Here is an 18,611-nt window from a genome sequence, read left to right on the forward strand (position 1 = left end):
TCAAATTCAGACAGGGCTGTGGATGCAAGGACTCATCAATGATATCAAAATCATCGTTTTAACCATGTTTTGAGGTTATATAGTGTTTGTTTACATTTCACATTGTTTAAAAACATTGGTGTCAAACACCCTTATATTTTTGGTTCTGCTGGGCTAAGACAGTTGAAATAAGTTCATGAAGCATATTTATATTTATAAGTTATATTCTTCAAGAATCAATGGGTATATATCATTAATGTATAAGTGGATGTAGCAACTGAGGATTCTAGCTTTTAAATGTCCATCTCCCACTTTATCATAAAATGTGAATTTGGAAGAAAATATAAATATACAATTCAGTGTACTGTATTAAGCTTTTATTTTTAAGTAACTATAAAAAGTTTATCACAATTTTAACATTATTTGCCCATGTAAGCAGCATAATGTACAGCATAATGACGAACACTCTTTACAAACCTAAAGAAAAATACTAAATGAAAGTAGAAATTGTTTTGACTTCTGTTTTGGAGAAGATCAAAACTGTTCAGTCCTTTTTCAAATAATGTAAATGGCTGAGTCAAATCAGGGTACTGTACAGGCAAGCAAGATTATGTGGAAAGTTGGGACACTGACACAACCACTTTCAGCATTCTGCTCTTGTCGATAACTTGTCCAGTTTCATACTTTATGGGAGTCAATACCTTGTGAGTACTGGTTTTAACAATAAAAAATAAAAGGCTGATTGAAATGATTAAACACCATGATTAAATCAGTTTGGCAGGAATGTCTTCAGGCTCTCTTCACAGACCCTTCACTGAGGGGAAGACTGTACTGAGGGGACTACATTCAATCAATGCGGATTGATAGATCCCGTATACTGCTAATAAAAATAAAGTTTAGTTAGCCCCAATAATATCCAGATCCCACCAACATTACACCCTCTAATGCAATGCCAGTTTCATACTTTTTGGGCTACCTTGACCATCTCCTGTGTCACAGTCAGGGACTTTCCAGTCTAGCTTGCGGCCTTTCTCATAGAGTCCCTTCAGAACTTTGCGGACTTCGTCGTTCCCTCCTCCACGACTCAGTTCCAGGTACTTCCTGTACAGAGCAAGGGCAGTCCGTGCGTCCTCAATACTGTCATGGGTCTCACCTTGGATGTTAAGGTCTGGAGAAGCAAGTAGAAGTTTGCCATTTCACACAATTTGGTTGTTACATGGATTAATTTGGAAAATGTCAGACTAAGTGGTAATTTCTATATGACCAAAACAGTGGTTGAGGAGTATAAGCTCTTACCCAGAAAGTACCAGGCGAGGAAGCGCAGAGAGATCATCCTCTTACGAGGCATATGGAACAGATAGACTGTGTCAACTACCTGATCCTTCAGCACCTGAGCAATGTACATCAAAACAGAGATGAGCTCCCACACTCCCTCCATTGAAATGACCCCGTCTACTGTTAATCTAGCTAACCTATAGGGCTGATTTCCTGGACACATATAAAGACTAGTCCTAGACTAAACAGCCATTTTTCAAAGCAGATTCCCCATTGAGCATGCTTTTAGTCCAGGACTAGGCTTGATCTGTCTCCGGGAAACCGGCCCATAATCTTTACTAAAACTGCAGCCAGGGGTATAGAAATACAGGTAAAATTGGGTCCATTTAAAAATCAGGTAAATTAAGTATACAAACTTACCAGCAAATTTATAACCCGGAAGTCCTTCTGTAAACCATGGCCAACAAAGCGCACTCCGGTGTCAATGAGGAAGCGCAGCTTCAGGTATGTTGACTTCAGAGTGGTCAAGTGCTTAGAGGAAATCTTAGCATCCAGGTCCCCTGGTTTGATGCCTGAGTACTGGGTCAGATAGTCCACCACCTGCACCAGCAAAACAGTGAGGAAGAATAAACTTTAAGAACTAAGATTAGTTAAATCTAGGTCGCTTTGTTAGGAAGCTGTCACATCAGATTTTACTGCATAGCAATAATTATATGGACATCCATCCATCCTGTTAAAGTAGTCATTATTATTGCCAGGGCGAGAGGGGCTGCATTACCTGCTCCTGAGTAGAGATGTAGTCATCGATGAACGGTACTCCCTCGTTGGGACCCTGACCACGCACGCAGGTGATCCGTGCCACAGACATCTGACTAGGCTTAATGGTGGACTTGGTGCCGTCGCTGCGTAGCTCTGCCTCCTCCTATATAAAGACAGTATCCGGTCCATAAGGGGGAATTTAAACAGTGGATCTCCAAGCAGAGCTCCCTGATGTATCACTGTTGTTAAAACGTATAAAATCAATTCCTAATGTATCTACAGACAATACCCCATAATGACAAAGCGAAAACAGGGTTTTATACATGTTTGCAAATATATTTTTATTTTACAGAAATACCTTATTTTCATAACTATTCAGACCCTTTGCTACCTGTGGTACATTCAATTGATTCGACATGATTTGGAAAGGCACAAACCTGTCTATATAAGGTCCCACAGTTGACAGTGCATGGCAGAGCAAAAACCAAGCCATGAGGACAAAGCAATTGTTCGTAGAGCTCTAAGACAGGATTGTTTTCAAGGCACAGATCTGGGGAGTCCCCAAGAACACAGTGGCCTCAAACTTTCTTAAATGGAAGAAGTCTGCAACCACCAAGACTCGCCCAGCCAAACTGAACAATCGGTGGAGAAGGGCCTTGGTCAGGGAGGTGACCAAGAACCCGATGGTCATTCTGACAGAGCTCTAGAGTTCCTCTGTGTAGATGAGAGAACAACCATCTCTGCAGCACTCCACCAATCAGGCCTTTATGGTAGTGTCCAGACGGAAGCCCCTCAGTAAAAGGCACATGACAGCCCGCTTGGAGTTTGCCAAAAGGCACCTAAAGGACTCTCAGACCATGAGAAACAAGATTCTCTGGTCTGATGAAACCAAGATTGAACTCTTTGGCCTGAATGCCAAGCGTCACGTCTGGAGTAAACCTGGCACCATCGCTACAGTGAAGCATGATGGTGGCAGCATCATGCTGTGGGGATGTTTTTCAGCGGCAGGGACTGGGAGACTAGTCAGGATCGAGGGAAAGATGAACAGAGAAAAGTACAGAGAGATGCTTGATGAAAACCTGCTCCAGAGCACTTAGAACCTCAGACTGGGGCGAAGGTTCACCTTCCAACAGGACAACGACCCTAAGCACACAGCCAAGACAATGCAGGAGTGGCTTCAGGACAAGTCTCTGAATATCCTTGAGCAGGGGTTCTTAAACCTTTTGACAGTGCAACACTGAGGTGATGCTCAGCATTGACACTGTTTCTGTACTTGAGAACCCTGACTTGCATAGGTATGTGGTGCCAAACTGGATCTGAACATCTACTGCTTTCTCAGTCAGGCAGGAGACTGCTTCCTGCTGAAGATGAGCAACCCAGAACTGTGTTCGTCTCAAAAAGCATCTTGCTTCAATCAGTTTATTCCAGTTCAGAATAAAACGTATTACTTGCAACAGTTCCAACCTAAACTTGTTTTAAACAATCATTTCTACAGTAAAATGTACAGTAGGCCTGAATTTTTCATCTTCATCTGTACTGTTTCTTAGGGTTGCACTATCAGTAGCTAGTTAGCTTGCTTTGGCTAACGTTAGTTATTAGCTGTGTAACGTTACAAGGCCTGGGGATTGTTTGAAAGATAAACTCACATCTACTACAATGAGAGATAGTACTCCATTATTTCTGTTTATCATCACCTGTTATAAAATTACAACAATGCCTTGTTAGTTGACTTACTTTTCCACTTTCGAAGCACTGTTTCTTAAAGCATTCTGCCCTGTTCTGAAATAATTCCCTGGGTTAACCGTCATGTTTTGCCTGGATGTTTGGTCAGGACGTGTCGTTTTATTAATTTGTTCGTTTTGAGATACTCATTACTAAGCACTTCCCCACACAAAACACATTGTGGGCGCTCCTCGTTATTTCTCAAAGTTTGTATGAAAGAGACAAAAAAGTAATCACTGTATATGCGTTTCATGACAATTGAGCTCAGTCAGAACCTGACAGAGCTTGAAAGGATCTGCAGAGAAAAATGGGAGAAACTCCCCAACTACAGTTGTGCCAAGCTTGTAGCATCATACCCAAGAAATCTCGAGGCTGTAATCGCTGCCAAAGGTGCTTCAACAAAGTACTGAGTAAAGGGTCTGAATACTTATGTAAATGTGATATTTCAGTTTTGTATTTTTAATACATTTGCAAAAAATTCTACAAACCTGTTTTTGATCTGTCATTATGGGGTATTGTGTGTAGATTGATGAGGGAAAAAACGAGGGATGCACCGATATTACATTTTTGGCCGATACCGACATCCAATATTTTCCTTGCCAAAAAAACGATAACGATAACAGATATTTACTTTTTTTTTCAGCCTTTTAAGCATTCTAATACAGTTAAATAGTTAACACACACACACTTGGACGCAGCGGTCTAAGGCACTGCATCTCAGTGCAAGAGGCATCACTACAGTCCCTGGTTCAAATCTAGGCTGTATCACATCCGGCCGTGATTGGGAGTCCCATAGTGCGGCACACAATTGGCCCAGCGTCGTCCGGGTTTGGCCGGGGTAGGCCGTCATTGTAAATAAGAATTTGTTCTTAACTGACTTGCCCAGTTAAATAAAGGTTACACACACAAACACGCCACACTGACCAAAGAGTAATTTTGTTGGCATTTACGTATGTCCCCATTACCAGTAAAACATAATCAAAACCTATTTCTTTCACTTACTTGCTGTGCTGTTTCGTTGTTCATTTGTTCAATCGTTTCATTCTCAACCAGGATTTCATCATACATGTCAAGCAGTGAAGTTTCAGCTCTGTCTGTCCGTGGCCTCTCTTACTCGGTGACCACTGTCACTGTGTCCGTTTCCATCTTGTCCAGCCGTGTATGTAATATTTCAAGGAAAATCTGAAAAATAGTGTGTACCGGGGCTCGACCAGTCGGCGAAAGCCAACATCATCCATGACAGAAGATGGTTGATTGTCAAGAGCAATTAATTCCATTATCTTGGCGTTAATGGTTTTCACCTTTGAGTTGTCTCGCTGAAATTTTCTTACTCTTTCAAATGACTGCTCGACTTGAACTTGTTTAGTTCTTGGAAGTGTGTGCTTAGTATTTTTCTGCTTTTGTTCTGTGTAGCGCTGTATTTTTCGTGGCGTCGTTACGTCATCTACTTACATTATATAGGTATGCACGTCAGCTTTGATGTTGGCATTTTTAGCTAATATCGTCCGATTCCGATATGCTCACCAATATATCGTGCATCCCTAAAAAAAACGATTTAATCTGTTTTAGAGTAAGGCTGTAACATAACTAAATGTGGAAAAAGTCAAGGGGCCTGAATACTTTCCGAATGCACTGTATACTCTAAACCTAGCAATCACACCTGCCAGACTGACCTGGTTGAGGGTGACAAACTCTGCGTCCAGTCCCACGAGGTCTCCGGCCTGGGGCATCTCACTGACCATGAGGGGGATGAACGTGGCGTGGCTCTTCCTCTGCTTCCGCGCCAGCGATGCCTCTGTCAACAGCACACTGGCCTCGATGGGGTTCTTAACTGGGGAAGACAGACAGGCATCAAGTGTCGGGGTGGGCATGTTCTTAAACAGGTAATGAGTGCAGTCATACACAGTACCACAACCATCCCACATCTTCACAGAGGATGTCAAGGTTATGTTGTGGAGTGGCATGCACTAAAGCAAATATCTACTGCTGAAATTACCTTATTTATTTTATATGATTTAAATGTAATCCTGTATGTATAATGTATGGCAATCCACGGTCATGTTGACCCTGATCAGATAAATGAAGAAACTGTAACTGACAATGAGTGGATGGCTTACTGCGTAGGTCGTATTTGGAGTGGTAGTTTCTCTTGGCGTAATACAGGATGGCTGGAAGCTTCCAGTTCACATCAAACTGTGCTGCTTCAGCCTGAGACACATGAACAAAAACAAAATACAAACACATAGTTATATTTGAGGAATTGATAAGAGCTAATTTATTGATAAGATATTTGATATGTTGATTCAGTGAGTAACCAAAGATTACCTTGTCAATTGGCTCAATCAGGAAGTCATTGAATAGATACCACTGCTGATGTGTTACCCCCTTACACCGCAATATCAACAAAAAGAAGTTAGTCAAATAAGATTTTCAAAATATTGTTTTTAGCACTTTTAGCATTTCATTCTTTTTTATTTTAATACAGATAGATTGTGGCTTTTATCAATGTAATTGTCTACATAATTTCCATTCCCAATATATATTTTTGAAATATATTTCCTTCTTTATTATTTTCCCCTAACCCAAGTAAACTAATGGACAACAATACTTATGCTTCCACTTCCAGCTTTTACATACTACATACATTTCATGGACAGTATATTTTACATTAGTTAACTATTGTTTGTTTTTAGTCCCAGCCTTCAGCCAAACTTCAACCCCTCACATCTTATCACTGTAGACTATCCAGTTTAGATTTCTAAAATGCAAATGAATTACTTAAAAATCATACAATGTGATTTTCTGGATTTTTGTTTTAGATTCCGTCTCTCACAGTTGAAGTGTACCTATGATTAAAAATTACAGACCTCTACATGCTTTGTAAGTACGAAAACCTGCAAAATCGTCAGTGTATCAAATACTTGTTCTCCCCACTGTATATAATTGGTCTATATATATCTATTGGTTGCAAGAATTTTGTATAATAATTTTAATTAAAACTTGAAGTTTTGAATCCGGCGTCGTTTTGTGTATCAGTTCATAAACCATGTGCCATGGAATCGGTACATAAAAAATCTCCTCCCAACTATTTTGCAACCTGTATGGCGCAGCTGTCAATTTTTTGGTCCTTAAATGAAATTTTCTTTAGCCAATTTTGGTCTTAAATTCAGGACCAACTGTCAAGTTCCTTACCTTCTCCCCTTTTCACTTATCTCCTCCATTTTTGCAGTAATGCTACGATCAGTTGGTTGTAATTTTGCATAGCGCAGACATTTCCATATATTTTTGTTAACTGCATGTGTGACACAACTCCACAAGTCCTATTTAGGATATCATTTACAAAGATTATACTTTTTTTTGTGTGTGAAATTTTACCCCCTTTTTCTCCACAATTTTGTGATATCCAATTGCGATCCAATTACAATCTTGTCTCATCGCTGCAACTACCCAACGAGCTTGGGAGAGGCGAAGGTCGAGTCATGCGTCCTCCGAAACATGACCCGCCAAGCCGCACTTCTTAACACCCACACGCTTAACCCGGAAGCCAGCCGCACCAATGTGTCGGAGGAAACACCGTTGAACTGTTGACCGAAGTCATCATGCAGGGGCCTGGCCCGCCACAAGGAATCGCTAGAGCGCGATGAGCCAAATGAAGCCACCCCGGGCCAAACCCTCCCCGAACCTGGACGACGCTGGACCAATTGTGTGCCACTCGGGAGGCCCCTGATTATACAATTTTTAAACACTTTTTCCAATTTTAATTTTAATTTTTATCAATTAGTATATTTGAGGTTAAACTGAAATTGCAACCAGCTTTCTATAGCTTGTTTTAAAAATAGTGATATTTTGGAGATTATTTCATTTTCAAATAACCGAAAGTGAGAGGTTGTAATCTGAATGAAGGAAAAAAAAAGCAATTCTTGAACACGGGGTGAGACATCAGATTTAAGTAAAGTTGGATTAAATAGTTTTTTTTACTCATCTATCTACACACAATACCCAATAATGACAAAGCAAAAACAGGTTTTTAGAAATTTTTGCAAATGTATATAATTTTTTGATATCTCACTTACATAAATATTCAGACCCTTAACTCAGTACTTTGTTGAAGAACCTTTTGGCAGCGATTACAGCCTCAAGTCTTCTTGGTTATGACGCTACAAGCTTGGCACATCTGTATTTGGGGAGTTTCTCTCTTTCTCCCATTGGGGTTATATCCTGCCTGTTTGGCCCTGTCCGGTATCGTCGGACGGGGCCACAGTGTCTCCCGACCCCTCCTGTCTCAGCCTCAAGTATTTATGCTGCAGTAGTTTATGTGTCGGGGGGCCAGGCTCAGTCTGTTATATCTGGACTATTTCTCCTGTCTTATCTGGTGTCCTGTGTGAATTTAAGTATGCTCTCTCTAATGCTCTCTCTTTTTCTCTCTTTCTTTCATTCTTTCTCTCTCTCAGAGGACCTGAGACCTAGGACCATGCCTCACAACCTGGCCTGATGACTCCTTGCTGTCCCCAGTCCACCTGGCCATGCTGCTGCTCCAGTTTCAACTGTTCTGCATGTGGCTATGGAAGCCTGACCTGTTCACCGGACATGCTACCTGTCCCAGACCTGCTGTTTTCAACTCTCTAGAGACAGCAGGAGTGGTAGAAATACTCTGAATGATCGGCTATGAAAAGCCAACTGACATTTACTAGTGAGGTGCTGACCTGTCGCACCCTCGACAACCATTGTGATTATTATTATTTGACCATGCTGGTCATCTATGAACATTTGAACATCTTGGCCATGTTCTGTTATAATCTCCACCCGGCACAGCCAGAAGAGGACTGGCCACCCCTCATAGCCTGGTTCCTCTCTAGGTTTCTTCCTAGGTTCTGGCCTCTCTAGGGAGTTTGTCCTAGCCACCGTGCTTCTACACCTGCATTGCTTGATGTTTGGGGTTTTAGGCTGGGTTTCTGTACAGCACTTTGTGACATCAGCTGATGTAAGAAGGGCTTTACAAATTCTCTCAAGCTCTGTCAGGTTGGATGGGGAGTGTCACTGCACAGCTATTTTCAGGTCTTTCCAGAGATGTTCGATCGGGTTCAAGTCCGGGCTCTGGCTGGGGCACCCATAGACTTGTACCGAAGCCACTCCTGCGTTGTCTTGGCTATGTGCTTAGGGTCGTTGTCCTGTTAGACTGGGGCAAAGGTTCACCTTCCGAGGTCCTGAGCACTCTGGAGCAGGTTTTTATCAAGGATCTCTATGTACCTTGCTCTGTTAATCTTTCCCTCGATCCTGAGTAGTGTCCCAGTCACTGCCTCTGAAAAACATCCCCACAGCATGATGCTGCCAACACCATGCTTCACCGTAGAGATGGTGCCATATTTCCTCCAGATGTGACACTTGGTATTCAGGCCAAAGAGTTCAATCTTGGTTTCATCAGACCAGAGAATCTTGTTTCTCATGGTCTGAAAGTCTTTAGATGCCTTTTGGCAAACTTCAAGCGGGCTGTCATATGCCTTTTAATGAGGAGTGGCTTCCGTCTGGCCACTCTACCATATAGGCCTGATTGGTGGAGTGCTGCATAGATGGTTGTCCTTCTGGAAGGTTCTCTCATCTCCATAGAGGAACTCTGCAGCTCTGTCAGAGTGACCATCAGGTTCTTGGTTAACTCCTTGACCAAGGCCATTCTCCCCCGATTGCCCAGTTTGGCCGGACGGCCAGCTCTAGGAAGAGTCTTGGTGGTTCCAAACTTCTTCCATTTAAGAATGATGGAGGCCACTGTGTTCTTGGGGACCTTCAATGCTGCAGAAATGTTTTCATACCCTTCACCAGATCTGTGCTTTGACACAATCCTGTCTCGGTGCTCTACGGGCAATTCCTTCGACCTCATGGCTTGGTTGTTGCTTTTTTTCAACTGTGGGACCTTATATAGACAGGTGTGTGCCTTTCCAAATCATGTCCAATCCATTGAATTTACCACAGCTGTACTCTAATCAAGTTGTAGAAACATCTCAAGGATAATCAATGGAAACAGGATGCAGCTGAGCTCAATTTTGAGTCTCATAGCAAAGGTTCTGAATACTTATGTAAATATGGTATTTCTGTTTTTCTAAAAACCTGTTTTCACTTTCTCATTATGGGGTATTGTGTGTAGATTGATGAGGATTTCTTTTTTGAATCAATTTTAGAATAAGGCTGTAACATAGCAAAATGTGGAAAAAGTCAAGGGGTCTGAATACTTTCCGAACGCACTGTATTCATTATATAAATAGGCTCGTTTTAATTTTGTCTGGCTTGCCGTTCCAAATAAAGTGGAATATGTTTTGCTCATTTCATTTAAAAAACAAGTCGTTAGGTATAGGCAGGCCCATAAGTAAATAGGCAAACTGGGATATGACTAAAGAATTAACCAGGGCGATTTCTCCACAAATGGACAGGTGTTGTCCTTTCCATGGTAGCAAAATCTTATCTAATTTGGCTAACTTTCGATTCAAATGTATTGTAGTGAGATTATTTCTTTCTTTCCGTTGATGTTCTTACTTTGTCTATAATAGATCTATCCATCCACTCACCTCTTTTCTGATGTGATATGTCTCTCCCACTTTGATGTGTGCTACCAAGTTGCCTCCGGTGCGAGCGTCCAGTACATGAGGAACAGTAACCACCAAGTCATAGAGAGACGCTCCTTCAGCCTCCTCAGTGGAGCTCAGCTAAAATATTGATAAAAGTGTTGTCATTTCAACAACAGACATACTAATACAGATCATTCAATCAAACTATGAAACCAGTACGGCAAAACAAAAACAAAGAGCAAAATGGAAAAATCATGGAAGTCTTGAAAAATGTTTTAGTGAGTGAGCCTATGAATGTGAAGTAGTTATTGGCCCTTCTGTGTCTTTCACCTCCTCTCCCTCTGGCCAGCTGCTCATCTCCAGGCCCTGGCTTTTGCTGATGGACATCTTCAGAGTGAGAGGGATCCAGATGTGACGTAGATCCTCCACTCTGGTGTCAAAGGTCAGGCCCTCCGTATTGACCAGCTCCTCCCTAAACAACATGAAGGTTGTCAAAAATGCAATGAGAAAAATTTGAATTTCAGTTTACTTCCTGAATTGTCTTTACATTTACATGACATTTTAGACATTTAGCAGATGCTCTTATCCAGAGCAACTTACAGGAGCAACTCGGGTTAAATGCCCTGCTCAAGGGCACATTGACAGATGTTTCACTTAGTCGCCCATAGACATAGCCGCCCATAGAATAGGCTAACCCGATGCAGGGTAATATTTCAAAAACCAAAATGTCAGCTCATTGTTTTAACAAGCTTTCCCATCAATATATATATTTTATCATCCTTACTCTAAGCACCACTCATGTGGTTGTGGAGGTTCTTTGGGCTTAGGGGGTTCCATTTCCTCTTTCTTCTTGGCCTTGATGAAAGCATACTGTGGAGAGAGGAACAGGTTGATTCATTCTAATAACTTTGTACCAAAATATTATTGACACTGGAAACACAACAAACATCATTGGGATAAGAGTTCTAATTGAAGTACTAAATATCTAATATCTAAACCAAATAGATGGCCATCATGTCATTGTAAATATCAATAGCAGTCTGCATTCAGCATTTCAAGAGCTTGAGATTAGAAAGTTACATCTGCAAAAAGATGATTTGGAGATAATTGGCTTTAATAAAGTTCTGAACCCTCATTGATTTCAATGGTGTCAGCAATTTTTATCTTGTATTCTTTTGAACTTAACAACATTAATTGGGTTATTTAGAGTACTATATAGATAGCCTTGTACTGTTCAACGTTTTCTATGTCAATAACTCAATTATGACAAAAATGCAGATAGAACCAAGCTCTCAATTTGCCATTGTAGGAGGAAATACTCAAGTGGTCGAATTGACTGATCATGAGTTTGATTTGGATTGGAATTTGGGGCTTACCTCTGCCTGAGCCTTCCAGAACTCAGCCTCTTTGACACTGTTCACCTCACAGTTAATGACCAGTACATCAGGAAGGCAGCGGATGTTCCGAGTCTGCACCTACAGATAGACAGTTAGAGGGGGATAAAACACATTAAAGAATCGACTCAAACAATAAATAAACAACCCATTTTTAAACAAGGGTCACTTACTGTGGGCTGGTACTTTTCACAGTTCTCACACCACGCCTGCGTACTCTGCTCCAGACATATACTCTTCTTCAGGATCTCAGCAAAGTCGTACTCCTTTATCGTCTTATCTAACAGAATAGGATTTAAAACACCAATATATGATCAATAAATACAAATAACATTGATACTAGTCAAATGTTGGCAGAGTAAAGATAATTTGGGGAAAACTTACCAAGTGAGTTCTGCTCAGGGTAGTGCATGGTGAAGAGCAAGGTGAGAGAGGAGCGTACTGTCTCCTTTCCACAGCGACACAGGCTGCTGTTCTCAACCTCACACCCAAACTGCCTTCCAATCACAGACTCTCCTGAGGAGCCCAGAACACTGTAACAAATAAAGCATCAAAAGGAGAAAAAGCGGGCCTCCAGAGTGGTGCAGTGGTCTAAGGCACTGGATCGTAGTGCTAGCTGTGCCACTAGAGATCCTGGTTCGAGTCCAGGCTCTGTCGCAGCCGGCCGCGACCGGGAGACCCATGGAGCGACGCACAATTGGCCCAGCGTCGTCCGGGTTAGGCCGGCAGGGATGTTCTTGTCCCATCGCGCATTAGCGACTCCTGTGGCGGGCCGGGAGCAATGCATGCTGACACGGTTGCCAGGTGTACGTTGTTTCCTCCGACACATTGGTGCGGCTGGCTTCCGAGTTAAGCGGGCATTGTGTCAAGAAGCAGTGCGGCTTGGCTTGCTTGTGTTTCGGAGGACGCACGGCTCTCGACCTTCGCCTCTCCCGAGTCCGTACGGGAGTTGCAGCGATGGGACAAGACTGTAACTACCAATTGGGGAGAAAAAAGGGTAAAAAATAAAAATACAGAAATTAAGAGAAAAATAATGAAGCCAAAGTCATCACTAAACACACCAGATGCTCTAGTATACACTAAAGAAATATTTAGTTATCCACAAGCTGATTTAATTCCTATCATTGATAGTGTAATAAATGCAAATCATTTTAAAGAATATCTGTTAGTTTTTTGATTGCTTGGGCGTAAAAACGTTAAAACAAAAGTTCAAATGTGCAGTAAAAATGTGTGCAAATTATCAGTGTCACCTGCTGCTGGCTCCTCGGTAGGCCTGTGGCCCCTCCTGCTCCTGGGTCTCCTGGTGGAGCTGGGTGAGGATGAAGCGGTTCCAGCTCTGGATGAGACGGCCCAACCTGGCCTTCCCCGTCTGCTCATCAGAGTCAGCCAGGATCAGACCCAGGGCAGACGCCTCCGGGATAGTTCGGAAAGCTCTGAGGAAATTACTGGCCTGTGAGAGGAGACAGTGGTTGCAATGAGTGAATGGCAATGGGAGTAGGCAGCAGGACGGTTTAATTATGGTCAGTCAGTTCAGTGCATACATACACATTATTACAGTGGTCTATTACCACTCTATTACAACTCCATCAAACTGTCTTTATTTTGAAAAAATAAAGTGCTTTAGTGCTCTATTATGCAAAGAATATGTTATTTTGTAGGGATAGAAAGATAGGCCATAGGACAGAGTGAGATGTGTCATGGCTATTGGTGACTACCTGACAGGGGTCTCCTCGTGACAGATCTAGCATGTGGAAGAGGAAGCCCAGCTCACACGCCAGACAGAACTCCTTCTGACACAGGTGGTTCTGGACCAGGCAGCGGATTGGCTCCAGGAAATACAACACCTAACCAATCAGACACACAGGGGGAAAATACTCACTGTTATTTGTAAATGGGAACAAATAATGAAATAATATACGAATAAACATGGATAAATCAACCGTATATTTACGCTATATAAATGAACGCCACACATTTCCGATTCTCACCTGGATCATACAGTTACAGTAAGCATTGGGAATGTGAGGTTCCAGGCCAGCAAACAAGGTCCTGTTGTAATGTTTGAAGTCAAAGTCTTCCAGCCCAAGTTTGGAGTATTTGATGGTGACCTGATGGGCACAAAACAATCAAAGATGTAAGCTCTTATCATTGACACAACAAGCTAATCTCAAAACCACATTGATAACACAAATCCCACATAACACAAATCCCATACTGTTGAACCACACATTTCACATTTACAAGTAGATAACAATGTAATAAGTAAGGGACACACCTTCCTGTATTTTTTGGGCACCATGTAGAGGTGTGGTTCTTCATCTCGACCAATAGGAGACTCAGGAACCCCCTGATTGTAGTTGTCAAAGTCCAGCTCCACCTCCTTGATCTTGTAAGGAACCTGAAACACAGCAAACAGGAGAGGATGTTTATACAAGCCAAGCATAGTTCAGAACCCAACTCTTTCTGAGACACTGAATTTGAGACACGGAATTTGTGGATGATTGACGTACCTGGTTCCGGGGACGGGTGTGAGGATTGGGGGCGTAACCAATGAACCCGACAGTCTTCATCGTACGCAGGATCTCTGGGTCCACTGGGGGTGCTCGTCTGGAAAGAAAAAAGGTGAGAAATATTTGGATACTTACTTTAACTTAGTCATCCTTCGGGCACAAGACATCTATCAAAAGCCAGAGAGCACTGCGCTCCTTGTGAAGGGACATTTTGAAGAGAGGTTGGTGTTACCCCAACTCAAGAAGCAGTGAATTCACCACATAGCCTACTTCAGCAGATCAAAGTCCCCAAAAGGTCACAAAACTTGTCTTAAAACAATGTGTTACCTACCTAGGGCTGGGAGTGGCCTGTGTGGTGACCCAGTCTGACAGTAGTGGCTCTGAGCTGGTAAAGGGCATGGGGATGAGGGACAAGGGCAACAGGTCATGGCTCCAGTCCAGCTGAGGCAAGGAGTCCACCAGACAGGGCAGAGCAAATTCGGTCTCCCGTGAATAACTGTTGTAGGAGACCTCTGGGGCGTCTGACCAAAGGTGCACACCTCCCCCAGAGTCCCCAAAGGCCAAAGCCTGCTTGCTGGAGGACACGTCGAAGCTCATGAGCAACTGGCCAACGGTGTTGACATGGAAGACATCAGCCAGGTTGGCTAGCCCAGTGGGTTCACAGAATTGACACTGTCCTGGGGATGGAGGGAAAAGAAAGTCAGTCTTATTTTCTGCATTCTCTGATAAATACAGCTAGCAGGCTGCACAACAAACACATTCTCCATTTGATCAATACCTGTCTGTGAGATGATGGCCAGGCGTGACGTGTACGTAGGGATGAAGCGCAAGAAGAGGGGGTCCACGTGCACCTGGAGTGGTGTCACAGCACGCATCATGCGCAGGTCAAACACCATGAGGAAACGGTCACACGCTAGTTCGTTCATTCCTCGACTGGAGAACCCACACGCAGCCATGAGGTTGCCATGGACATCAAAGTCTGACAGGCTACCGGAGAAGGCATCAAACTCATGTTCTAGCTTGAAGGTGCGCAGGTCACAAAGCGACACCTGGTTGTGTGGAAGGCAAGAAGGTGAGATATATACGAATGGTTAAGGATGTAAAAAATATAACTAGTAACATCTTCCAAACACTGAGAAACATGAGTGGCCTTGGGCCTCTCTTGTTGTCCTTACCTTCCCAGATGTGTTCCCACAGAATAAGAAACGATTGGACTGCCGCATGATAGCTACCCCTGGAGCCTCGACCGTAAACTAGGCATAGGAAGGAAAGATCACAATATGTACAATTATTTACCTATTGAATCACTTATTTTTAAGAGCCTATAGGCCAAAAATGTATTGCATCCTTAGAGTTAGGCCTATATTTTCACATGCTGGTGTCATGCAATACCTTTTGTGTCTGCTGCACAGTATTAAGGTCAAATTCAAGCACATAATTCTGTAGTCCACCCATGAGCATTGCGTTGTTTTCTGTCATAAGCAGACTATGCATGTCAGCTCCCTCCTCCATTCTAAAATACACACATGAATTCATTATGACAATTACATTATACTGTACAGTATTCAAGATGCACATTCAAACTGATTTGAAACTATAACATGTTTCAACTAAATGTTGATTTTTGTAAGCATCCTTTCAGCACTCACCTTTGAACCTAAGTTAACATGGGTGTATGGTTTGCATAAAACATTTAAAAGAAATGTTCCCCAACTAAAAAAACACTCAAACTGGACCATTTTATCTCCATCTCTTCATTCAAAGACTCAATCATGGACACTCTTACTGCCAGTTGTGGCGGCTTTGAGTGATGTATTGTTGTCTCTACCCTCTTGCCCTTTGTGCTGTTGTCTGTGCACAATAATGTTTGTACCATGTTTTGTGCTGCTACCAAAAAAAAAATGTACCTTTATTTAACTAGGCAAGTCAGTTAAGAACAAATAATTTTTTTCAATGACGGCCTAGGAACAGTGGGTTAACTGCCTTGTTCGGGGGCAGAACGACAGATTGTTTTACCTTGTCAGCTCGGGGATTCGATCTTGCAACCTTTCTTGTCGTGATGTGTGTTTTGTCCTATTTTTTATTTTATTTATTTTATCCCAGCCCCTGTCCCGCAGGAGGCCTTTTGCCTTCTGGTAGGCCATCATTGTAAATAAGAATTTGTTCTTAACTGACTGGCCTAGTTAAATAAAGCTTAAATAAAAAGATAAATAAATCAGTAAGAAAACCACAATAATGTGAATTATCATTTGAATTCAACTCACAGGTAGTCGAACATGACAAGGCCTCCACGAGTTTGGCACTTGAGATTACTCTTAGAGAGAAACAGAACCCCCGTCTCCATGCTCTGAATCTGACGAATATCATCAGTTGAGTGCGCCTGGAAAGAAGAGTAGCGACCCATTGTGGGACCAAAGAAGGACATTCCATGCCCCTATGGAAAAAGAGAGTGGGGAAACAAGTCTGTATGGTAGAAAATGTTGCTGAATAGCCCATATTGCAAATGTACACAAAAAGTGGCAGCTGAAACCAAAGTGTACAAAAACATTTGTGGACGCACTTCATGTTCCAAGTACCAGTTGATGGATTCTGGGTTCTGACTCCTAAAACTTCAAATAGGGTTAATTATCAGGTATCCTATTGAAATATTGAGTGCTATGGTATAGAGAGGGTTTATACCAGAAGTTAATGGTTATCTGTAGGAGGAAGGTATATGGTGGGTGCAATTAAGTTTGGAATGTGCTGAGTACAGGGAAAATGATCACTTGTGGCAGCACTGATAAGAGGAGTGAGCACTTTGGGGCAGAGGTCAAGTCAGATGAAGTGGGGAAGAACAGGTATCACTAAGGTTCTGTCTAGCAACAGAGATGCATTGGCTGTTCAGATGTGTAGGAGACTCAGCATAGGAGAAAGGGTTAAATATCAGTGCTTGTGTGAATATGTCTTTTGTTGGTTCAGCTGTTCGATCCTTTGGGAAGAATACACTTGGTTTAAGCTTTCATAGTGTCTGTCGAGTTCTTACTTTGATAATTAGAACCTAACACAGTAATACCCTATATTCTGGCATAATAATTTGTCTCTTACCCTGTGGTTCCCCATCCAGAGCAGCTCCTCTTGCAGGTCAAAGTGAGTTGCTGTGACAGGAACGCCCACTTCTGCATGCACACTGTGGAGTTCTGAGAACATCCCTTCCATCATGTGCACAGACTCGGGTACGGCCACGGTAAGACCATCTGGATTGAGCTCCACACCTTGCAACAAGACAGGATTGAGCCGTGGGTCCATTGAGGGCTCCATACCTGGCTCTAGACTCCCATGGAGGGCGGGTGCGTATTCACCCATCCCTGGGTCCAGACCGTCAAAGTTCATCATGAGGACAGCTGACCTAAAAAATAAAATGGGTGCATGTTGTTCAGGCTTGCATCTTGGCATATATACTAACTGTATGAGCCAGTTAACTATAGGTTATGATTTATCTTTGATAGCATTCTTATTACAACACTAATGGCCTCTTGGTGTTACAGCTAAACTGGCCCTGTCAGCATGCCTGTCGGTCACCTCCTAGCTAACTAGCTAGTTATACCTACACTCACTAAGCATAATAGGTAGGTCGTCAGGGCTATTGTTGTTGGTCTGCTGGATTCGTGAGCTAGGTAACAATATTGCTAGCACTGGATTGCAATAGTACAGTGTTCATTATATTCAAATGCAATGAAAATAGGACAAACTAGTTAGCTTGCTAGCTGTATCGGCCCAGCAAGTGCGGCTTTCAAGCAACTGTTGGCTAGCTAACTAGCTAGTAACCGTTAGTTGCGAGCTACAGCGCTACAACTTGGATACAACTCCTAAGAATCCCATTCTCAAAATCAATGGAAATTAATAAATCAATCGTTTACCAAATGTATATATGTACACTGTGCCCCAAATAGCTTATCAATCTCAAGTGATAATTGTGTTATGTAGACTTCACTGGAGCCATAATTGTTTCATTCATCATAACAACCAAGTACTTCCGGAGCAAATAGTGTAACATTCACGAAATGACAAAGTTCAGAACCAACCCTCAATGTTAAAAGCGTTGCAGAATACATATGCCGGTAGATTGACGGTAAAGTGATAGTTGCCGAGTGTTATTTTTTTTAATTAAAAGTAAATTAATTCACTCTCTCACCTCTTTGCCTGTGCAGTAAGCTTACAGAATTGAATGTTTTATTATAATTTTTGTTGTCAAGCATATGGCTTATGCCTAGGCCAAATCTAGACCTAGTAAAATGTGTATTTTAAACCTGAGTGGGAATCAGAACATATTGTATTGTAATACAGGCCTGATGGCAAGTGTTCGTGTTTTGGGAGTTTAATGTTCAACCAATTTTTTTAAATATTTTTTTGTTTTGATCATGCATATTCATGCATTGGCT

At 42.2% G+C, this 18,611-nt stretch overlaps 1 protein-coding gene across 1 annotated transcript; it reads right to left on the bottom strand.

Moving 5' to 3' along the window:
- Positions 1-341: 341 nt before the first annotated feature.
- Positions 342-18,178, bottom strand: LOC120059249 (PAN2-PAN3 deadenylation complex catalytic subunit PAN2-like). Its single transcript, XM_039008150.1, has 25 exons — positions 18,090-18,178; positions 17,278-17,578; positions 16,458-16,627; positions 15,586-15,706; positions 15,369-15,446; positions 14,972-15,242; positions 14,525-14,870; positions 14,194-14,290; positions 13,959-14,081; positions 13,672-13,791; positions 13,399-13,527; positions 12,934-13,133; positions 12,068-12,216; positions 11,857-11,963; positions 11,666-11,764; positions 11,074-11,159; positions 10,620-10,761; positions 10,290-10,427; positions 6,061-6,120; positions 5,853-5,943; positions 5,409-5,566; positions 2,033-2,176; positions 1,675-1,854; positions 1,276-1,369; positions 342-1,147 (listed from the first exon to the last, which is right to left on the bottom strand). The coding sequence occupies exons 2-25, from the start codon at positions 17,563-17,565 to the stop codon at positions 921-923; spliced, it is 3,618 nt and encodes a 1,205-aa protein (XP_038864078.1). The 5' UTR covers positions 17,566-17,578; positions 18,090-18,178; the 3' UTR covers positions 342-920.
- Between the last annotated feature and the right edge of the window lie 433 nt (positions 18,179-18,611).

The sequence above is a fragment of the Salvelinus namaycush genome, chromosome 14 (genome assembly GCF_016432855.1).
Source record: "Salvelinus namaycush isolate Seneca chromosome 14, SaNama_1.0, whole genome shotgun sequence".
Lineage (NCBI taxonomy): Eukaryota > Metazoa > Chordata > Actinopteri > Salmoniformes > Salmonidae > Salvelinus > Salvelinus namaycush.

Coding starts and splice junctions, on each gene's coding strand:
- LOC120059249 (XM_039008150.1), bottom strand. CDS start 17,565: ATGATGAACTTTGACGGTCTGGACCCAGGGATGGGTGAATACGCACCC. Junction 13,528..13,671: donor ACTGTAACTGTATGATCCAG/GTGAGAATCGGA, acceptor CTGATTGGTTAG/GTGTTGTATTTCCTGGAGCC. Junction 1,370..1,674: donor TCCGGGTTATAAATTTGCTG/GTAAGTTTGTAT, acceptor TACATTGCTCAG/GTGCTGAAGGATCAGGTAGT.